Source organism: Coregonus lavaretus (genome assembly GCF_964263955.1).
Source record: "Coregonus lavaretus genome assembly, chromosome: 4".
Lineage (NCBI taxonomy): Eukaryota > Metazoa > Chordata > Actinopteri > Salmoniformes > Salmonidae > Coregonus > Coregonus lavaretus.
Window position 1 is genome coordinate 47,971,808 of NC_139991.1, and position 9,886 is coordinate 47,981,693.

Here is a 9,886-nt window from a genome sequence, read left to right on the forward strand (position 1 = left end):
GGAAATGTGAGTGTTAACCTTATAAAAGATTCAGCGATTCTCATTATTTTCTGTCAAGTCTTTTTAAGGTGCATAATTTGCATCCCTGACTGGTCCAGGTGTGTGCCCATTCCTGCCAGTTTTTTTTTAATGCTATTTGTTTGTTGTGTAAAGTCATATTTTTACATATCTCCTCTTGAAAGCGATGTTTTACTCTATGTTCCAAAACGATAGAGATGCCAAAGTTTATCCAAAGGCGAGACATATTTTACAAACCAAATCTAGATATATATATAACAAATGAATAAATAAAAAGTTCCACATTGTTTTTTTTAACCACATTTCCCAGAGTGATAAGCCCCAGTAGGTGTTATTACTCACAATGGAGTGGGCTTTGTAGCAGCAGAAATGAGTAAGTGTCCAGAAACAAAATTAATTAATATAAGTGACAGCTAGTCTAGATTTATAAATATTCTTCATTTCAGCTGCACTTTCTACAGTATGAGGAAACCATTAATTTTTTTAACTTCACCCCTTATTGAAATGAAAGAATCCTCATGGTAAACCATTGGTTATGCACATATTATTCAAATACACAATTATTAGTTAGGCTAATTAAACTGAAAAAAATTGACAGACCATATTTAGCAGTACTTACACCTGTGACGCCGACCTTGATAAAACAAACAATTGACAACCACCCAAAGAGTGTGCGCAAGACACATATTTTGGGTTTTATCCACAATGTCCTATTTGACCACAATCTTTTCCATTTTAGACAGAAAAGGTTATCATATCATAGCAAATCATATGCATTAGATCTCTCAAACATTAACACACACACAAACACACTTCATCTGAAATTCATCCTCCACATATTGGGGATTTATGATATCAACAACACTGACTCACAGTCATTCCATTGGCTGCAAATCTCTGCTTCCTCTGACCAGACACTTGTCCAAAACCAGCAGCTAAAGTCATTACACTGCAGACCCATCTTTCTCGTTCACAAACACACACACACACACACACGTCTTGTACAGCTAACCTTGTGGGGACACACAATTCAGTCCCATTCAAAATCCTATTTTCCCTAACCCCTAACCCTAACCCTAAACCTAACCTGTACTCTTACCCTTACCCTTACCCTAACCCTAACCCTAACCTTAACCTTAACCCTAACCCTAACCCAAAAACCTAACCTTAACCCTAACCCTAAACCTAACCCTAGCTCCTAACCCTAACCCTAAAACGAACCCTAGCTCCTAACCATAAGCATTAACGTAATTCTAACCCTAACACTAATTCTAACCTTAACCCTAAACCCCCTAGAAGTAGCATTTGACCTCGTGGGGACAAAGAAAATATCCCCAGTTGGTCCAAAAAAAAAATGTTTACTACTCTTTTTGGAACCACATGAGTAGTTAAACACGTCCACACCACACACACACACACACAAACACACACACACACACACAGGATGTGTACAGCTGGCCATCCATACACCTGCAAAGGACAAGTGCAGCACTGCAGTAGAACATAATGACTGAGAGATCAAGACACCATAAGTAAGTCTACAGTCTAGTCTCATTCCCTTGTGAGGAATTGTTCGATAAAGTGGGAAAGTGTACAGAGAATTACTTTAAATTACTCTTGCAAGGGAAGCTTCAAAATATCAATTTACAAATGTAATCACTCACATTTTTACAAAAGACAGATCCAATCCCATTTGGAGCAGCAATGCATATCCACTTGAATTATTTTGCATACTATTGTAACGATTTTATGTAGGCTACTTTATATATTAGCCATGTAATTGTTAATCTGAAGATTATAAACTACATCCATTTTTGTAAACACATGCCAGATTTGATTCGTGAAATGGATAGACCAACAAAAAATATATAGGCCATTACTTTTTATTTTCGAAAATATGGCAAGGAAGAGGAGTTGTTCGAAAGCAATCTCCATAACCCACCTCCGGAGCCCAAGTCAATTGTTAAGAAAGGCAACGTCAGGATGGGTGTGTAGGCTACTCTTTCCCATCTCTGTCCCCGCCTCAATGTGACAGCTTGCAGCCGCGATAGGACCCCATGGGAGCGGGGAGCGGATTCACTAACCTGCCGGTGTCTGAGACCGACGCGCGCCTCCAATCTGGTGGTCACATGGGGGGTTCGATTATTAGGGCCTGTCGGGGAGTCATGTGGGGCTAACTGTTTTGGAAAAAGAAGCGAAAGTGTAGACAATGGTATTTCATGCACGTTAAAGTTTGCGTCACGCCATCCTTTCAGCGCATGCTGTTCGGACTATTATCCCTCATTAGCATTGTATTACTATTAGATACGTATTATGAGCTAAACGTTGACTATTCGATGCTGGTGCTTTGTTCTCTCCCAGAAAAGTGTGTGGAGTAGGATTTTGAGGCCCAATTATTAATGTATGAAATTCACTTGCTCTCGATGCATAGCGCAACAACAACACATTTATTCGAGAAAATATAATGATTTTTGAAACGTTGACTTTACAGGGTGAAATTCAAGAAAATAGCACTGGCTGCGTCCTCAATTCATTAGAAATGAATGTAGGCTACATTAAGTATGTGGGAAAATTATAATGATATGCATTCCTCATAACAGTAACACAACAACAACAACAACAACAACAACAACAACAACAACATAATAATAATAATAATAATAATAATAATAATAATAATAATAATAATAATATACAATATACAATTCCTTTCGGAATATATTTTGAACCAGAAAAATACACCCGATGCAACAGCATATAACAGCTGATCTGTGTCAACTAACGTCAATAAAAGCTTTTTGATATTCATAAAACAACGTGAACATAAATTGAAAAACAATTAACCTAAATTTTGAACCTTGTCAATAAATGCAAAGGTGGGAAAATTCCGATAATGTAAAAAAAAAAAGCCTGTAAAGTATTGACTGAACACGCGCGTAAAGAGAGACGAGAGACAATACCTACCAGCTCCACATAATAACCCCATTATAAGCCTCATCAATGATGTAATGAAAGCAAACAGTGTGAAAATTGGCTGTAAACAGTTGGATCTGAGTCGCCTGATGAATTCAGTGTCTCTTTTAATCAAAGAGAGGGGGCGAGGGGGAGGGGTTGAGTGTAGGTGTGTGTGTGGGGGGGGGGGTCCACTTTCCTCTCCGCAAACCCGTCAACACCCAAAAATCCCCCTCAACCAATGAAGGCTTGTCACTAGGGACTCACGTGGACGGGGCGTCCTTAAAAACCTAGCTCCTGAGTTTTCCTCAAGTTCCATTTTTTGAGATTTTCCACACATCTCTGTGCGTTAGTTCCCAGTTGTGTCTATTTAACCCGCGTTACCACTGTTTTACTGTGCGCGTCTTCTCGACTGCAGCAGCCCACCGGTTTCGACACTCTTGTTGCATCTTTTTGCTGGCGCAGAATGCCTCTACCTTCCTCTACAATCGAGCGCCGCACCGGTCACACCAGCGAACTACTTTTTAAGTGATGACAATTTCAGCAATTGTGTCCTCGCGCTGCGTCATTTGCAGGTCTTGAATTCCACCTGCAATATTCCACCTGCAATACGTTGTGCTGAATCGCCTGCCTATTTAACTTGCACTAATGCTGCTTCACTGCCCCTAATCATTGCAGATTTTGTCTCAATATTTGAAATAAGTTGATAAATAATTTAGAAGTCGTACCGGCGTGTTTTCATTTCTAAAAAGAAAAAATTGGATCCAGAAAAATCTATCAAACTTGCCAACAGAGCTAAGCTGCATCGATTTCATGAATTGTTCTGTATTTAGGACAAAATAGTTGGATGTAGGGTCGATTTTGTAGCCTATTCTTATATAACGTCGAGAACCTGGAGATGTTGCTATTTTGACAAGTATAACAATCAATCAAGAAGAGGAGAAAACCTCTTGGTTGAATATTTGTGATTTCCGAATCATCTTTGGATTTTCCTGCTGGATAAATTGAGGCAAAGTCTCATCTCAGCAATCACCTGAACTTGCCTCGAACACCAATGATAGTTTGAGTTGAGGCCTCGAAGAACTTAGCTGTGCTGGTAAACAATGGAGGCATCCACCAATGGGTCCAGCTTTGGGATCGACTCTTTACTTTCCCACAGACCTGGAAGTCCGGTCATGTCGAAAGGGGACAGTTTGGTGGGAGAGTGCCGGTCACCGCTGGAGTTCAGCCCGAGGTCTGACCTAGAGAGCGGCTGCTCGTCTCCCCCGTCGCCGAGGAGGGAGTGTGTGGATGAGGCATTGCAGAGGCAAGGTCATGCTATCGGGTTGCCGCCCCATCTCCAACACGGACAGATCTCCGCCGGGTCACAGCCGCGGACCGTCACCTCATCCTTTCTGATCAGAGATATTCTAGCTGACTGCAAACCGCTAGCCGCCTGCGCCCCATACTCCAGTAATGGCCAGCCAACTCAAGAAACGGGGCGACTTGCCTCCAAGCTCGCAGACGACTTCATGGACAAAATCCATAGCAACTCATCGTCAGACAGCGAATACAAAGGTAAAAGAGTGATGTAAACAAGCTTAATGTTTTGAAATCTATTAGACTTTGCCACATTATTTCTAATGAAATGTTTGTAGTCCTACTGTTCTATATCCGTTGTATTTGTGTTAGCTTTATGCAGATATTAGGCTAACCTGCAGTTGATTTGCTAGATCATTAATTTTAACTCAATATTTTCTTATCATAATCAAACGTGTTAAAACACCTGTCCAGGTTTCAAAGTGTTTCTGAAGGTGTAGTGATCGGTTAATTAGGCTATGGGTGTAAATTGTGATTAGCCTCGGAAGGCAAATAGGCAACTGGGGAAAGTAGGCTATAGCCTAGGCTAGAAGAGTTGCACAAAAGGAATCCCCTATAGAATGTATCTAATCAAATATTAAATGATGCACTTTTACATTATCCCAGTAAACCCAATAAGAGATTAATCGTTTGTGTGCCCCCCCAAAAAATAAATAAATAAAAATAACAATTATAATAACAATAATAATAATAAATAAATAAAATGCTAGCAAATGGTGAAAGTTGATCAACAATATTATCCTGGACACTAAAGCTCTTTATCAGATTGGCTATAGTTACAGTAGGCCTATAAAGGATGACACTAGCCTATTATTTTCTTAACTGTTGATATTCTCCAATGATTTGGAGGATAAACATTAGGTGTCAAACCGTTTTTCCTTTCAGACGCATTTGCTTGCATTAGCAGACGTCTTGAAAGCATCTGTTGATGTCAGGGAGGCAAGAGAAGAGCTGCATGGGAAAAGATGACAGGGTTGCCTCCAGATAAATGCCATCAAGGGTCTGTCTGTTTCCAATCATGTCAGCCATAACAGACATGTCATCTCCATTGACAGTTTAATGAAGCAGCGCCTGGATACAAATAAGTGAACCGTTGGTATAGGCGAGGACAATTCCTGCTCGCAGGAAATAGTAAATAGAAATGTGCTTAGAAATATAAAACAAAAATACAATAGGCCTACTAAATATTGACTTGATTAACTTATATAACAAAAACCCTAAATATATCCACCCTCCTTATTGATTAAAAGAAAATGCCAGTTTACAGTAAAAGTGTATAATAAGGATAGGCCTATATTATAATGTATTTATTGTATTATTATTATTATTAATAATAATAATCTTTCGACTATTTATTAATGTGAATAATATAATTAACATGTTATTTATAGCCTACTAGTGAACAATGTTATTATATTAATCCATTATAGCAAGGGTTTTACAAAAAGTCCTGACACCTCAGTTTTAAAAAAGGATCATGAACATAAATAACCTCAATATATTTTGGATACAGTGTGTGTGTGTGTGTGTGGGTGGTGTGTGTGGTGTGTGTGTGACAGATTGTCATCTCAACGCAGTCAATTCAGCTCCAAAGCCCTTGTAGGGAGTAGTATGCTGCTTTGATTTCAGCGAATCCGCCTCCTAATATTTTGGGGATTTGATGCAATTTGTCCCAGTGCTAATCAGATTTGTAACGCGCAAGGCCGGCCGGCTCTTTATTTCGCTCTCATCCGCGGCCCTGTGAAGTTTCTCCGGTCGCGGTTGAAAGGCGCCCATCCCTTGTGGCTCAATTAGCCGGATTATTGTGCTTCTTGAGAGACGACTCAACTATTCAACTAGCAAGAGCTCTCACGTCGCGTCTCCTCTTTTTGGAGGGTACGGGGGAGAATAAACTGAGAAATGTATATTACAGTTCAAACCCCAACACGACAGCAAAGGAAATAATAGAACAAAGGGGAATGTTACACACATCCAATTGCAAAAACAATGTGCTAATAAAAAAAAAATATTTTCATTTGTAGATAGTCCTAGGCTACTTCTTCATAAAAACTAGGCGCAATCTTAATCAAATGGAGAGTGGACTAAAGTCCTCCAACACAACACCCAAACAAGGCTATGAAGTTGTATAAAAAAGTTAAACTTTGAAATAGGCTTACGTCCATTTGTAAATGTAGAATTTAAACGAAATCCCAATCCTTTTCATAAATGGGCATATAGCCTATAACCGAGCCCTATATTGATTTTTGATTAGGCCCTACCCATCACTTTCTAGGCTTTATGAACATTTGAGATATTGTTGTAAATTTGAGTTTTTCATATTTGTCCTATTCTTGTGTTTGCAGTGAAAGAGGAAGGAGACCGAGAGATCTCGAGTAGTAGGGACAGTCCGCATCACGTTCGGATGAAGAAACCCAGGAAGGCGCGAACAGCCTTCACTGACCACCAGCTGGCCCAGCTCGAACGAAGCTTCGAACGGCAGAAGTACCTGAGCGTGCAAGACCGAATGGAGCTGGCCGCTTCCCTCAACCTCACAGACACACAGGTCAAAACCTGGTACCAGAACAGGAGGTAAGCACTGCGACGCTTGGTTGTCTTTAGTGTAATTACACAAATTATACCAATTTAAAATCACGAAAATTATTTTGATAGTGCCTAATGGTAGAATGCAGTAAGCCTAGTAGGCCAACAATGGTGTGTGTGCACGCCTGCACCTGTCATTAGGATTTTAGGGTAAACGCTCTTCACCTCCAGACAGACTATATATTTTCTCATGTCAGTTAGACAAACTCATTGGTCACATATGAGGTCCAATTTCTTTCTTAAAAATTGTGCACACTGCATCAATTCCTTAAGAATAAAGGAGAAAATAGAACAGAAATAAAAACAAAACCATCTTAAAATACTGGCAATTTGGCACTGCATGAAACCTTTGAACAATGTGATTCAAATACTGACAAATAGCCTTCTACTAGACTAGAGACTAGATTGTTTTTAATCATTCAGACATTCAGACAGCAAAACGATATTAATAAATAGGTATAAAAACAACACTTTGGTGCATGAATAATATATCGATTCATGTAGGACTATGCCATATCAATAATTCAGCCACGCTACTATATTTACTCAATGATTATAATTATGAATAATTTACCTGATTGAGGAGTGCTTTTCAATTGACAATCTGACAGATTAACCCTCCGCCACGTGAATACAAGTGACAGAGGACTGATTTATCAGAATAACTGAAGTGCGTAGCTGGGTACAACCACAATTTAGATCTTTCTTGGAAACATAAAATAATTAGACTAATTTCAGACCACATGATGAAACCAATACGATCCCAACCGAAAGTGAATGCACGCTGTAATATTGCGTAGGCTACAGATGTTTCCAACTGACTCCGACTGAACATCAACTTTGCACTTAAAACACCACATTTTGGTAACGCTTGTTATTACAAAGCAGGCCTAAATCCATTACGAAAAAACAAATTTCGTTTAAATTGAACCATGCAGCCTATCTTATTTGATATTTCAACGGGTTTTCCCAAACTGCATTTTACTCAGTGCAGATTTGATTGAATTCTAAACTTTAGAGTCCTATAATAAAAAGATTCTAACTGCACTTTTCAAACTTGTTTATAACTTTATGACGAGAGTTTCAATTACTAATATCCACTGTTTCTTGTCCGAATAGAACAAAGTGGAAGAGGCAGACGGCGGTTGGACTGGAACTGTTAGCGGAGGCTGGAAATTACTCAGCCCTTCAGAGAATGTTTCCTTCACCCTATTTCTACCCTCAAAGCCTGATGTCCAACCTGGACCCCGGAGCGGCGCTCTACCTGTACAGAGGCCCCTCAGCGCCCCCTCCGGCTCTGCAACGACCTCTCGTTCCGCGGATTCTTCTGCATGGTCTGCAGGGTGGTAGTGAACCACCCCCTCTCCCCCCTCTCTCCGGTGTGCTTCCCCGGCCAACACAGCAGCGGTGAGCCGGTCGCTCCGGATATATGCCATACCTGGCAGACTAGGACTCTATGTGATAGAGAAAAAAAAAAAACGATCTAAAATGGTGACAAAAGAAGTCATGGCATTAAACAATGAACTTCATGACTGAATCTCGAACTCTCTAAAGTGGACAGGTTTTTACCATACTGAAGTTATTTATTTATTTATTTATTTTTCTCTATGCATTTAACTTATATATTTATATTTTTGCTTACCATATCTTCAGTGTGGGCAACATCAGAAAGGGCACGATGGTTTTACTGAAATAATCGTTGCTGGCACCAAGGTTTATGGCAATGGCACTTTTACTCAGAATCATGAAAATATTATTATTATTATTATCATTATTATTATTATTATTATCAGGCTAAGTTGTCAGGATACAATTATATAAAAAACATGCATAACAAACCAATGTATTGGTCTGCAAACTGAAATAGCATTCCAAGTTTAGTTGAATAGCTAATTAGATGATCCAAAGGCATTTCATGACAATGATGATTTCGTTCTATTTCTCTTCACAAAGACGAGTTGAGTTTCATTCACTTTTTACAAACGATGAAAATAATAATCACCAGACATAGGCTATAGACATGTAAATACGAATATTTAGAATTTTATTCAAAAAAGTATCTTGATATGAAGATATTTTTTATTCATCCATTTTTTATTTCCTTCAGATGACAGTGATCCAGTACAAAAAGCTATAGATTAGCCAGAGATAAAAGGCTAATTTCCTATCATTTCAGTGGTAATCTGGATGGGAATAATGAAACTCCATGAGAGAAACAACATAAAATACCAAATTGTAACGAAATGTATTTCAAAATGTCTAATCATAATGTTTTTAGTTGAAGTTTTAGCTAACAGCCCAATTATATACAATTTGAAGTCAGAGTAAGAGGTAATTCAATTTATCAAGTAGCAATGTATCCTTGCAAACCCTTCACTTTTGCTAAACAGATAATGACTGAAGACTGAGTCGGTTGCCAATTTGGGTCTTTCGCCTGTTGATTTGCTAGGTGTATTTAAGCAGACGTTGTGGATTACTTATGTTATTTCGTATCAAACCGTGGAAACCTTGTTACTCTCTTTGGTGAAAATGTGTATTGCAGATATTAATTTGTGGAGTGGTTCTCGTATTTCTGGATCGTTTTTCGTTCCTCGCCCCCATTAGCTGAAATAACTTTTTGTCAAACTGTTCAAACAGCTTAAATCGGAACTATAGAGGGGGATTTGAAGTAAAAAATAATTACTTTTATATATGTGCAAATAAAGGTATTTCATGTAATAACGTGACTCAGCTATATCTTGCCAAATCCATGATTGACAAATACAGGGCCACAATTTTTTTTGCAATTGGAATACAAGTAGGCTAATCATCATCATCAACATAATCAACAACATCAACCAGGGGGTGTATTCATTACTGCCGAAGCTGTTGCAAACGTTTCGTCTGTTGCAAAAAAATTAAAAGGACTCCAAACTGAAAATGTTTAAAAATGAAAATAAGAGTTTTTATTGGACAAATGAAGGTATAGGTCCCTTCA

General features: G+C 38.8%; 1 protein-coding gene across 1 annotated transcript; it reads left to right on the forward strand.

The window, feature by feature from the left end:
• Positions 1-4,073: 4,073 nt before the first annotated feature.
• LOC311127923 (barH-like 1 homeobox protein) lies at positions 4,074-8,320 on the forward strand (the record flags this gene model as incomplete). The annotated part of the gene is made up of 3 exons (XM_084159822.1): positions 4,074-4,527; positions 6,672-6,897; positions 8,029-8,320. 3 exons carry the CDS (start codon positions 4,074-4,076, stop codon positions 8,318-8,320), a joined length of 972 nt encoding a protein of 323 aa, XP_084015948.1.
• Between the last annotated feature and the right edge of the window lie 1,566 nt (positions 8,321-9,886).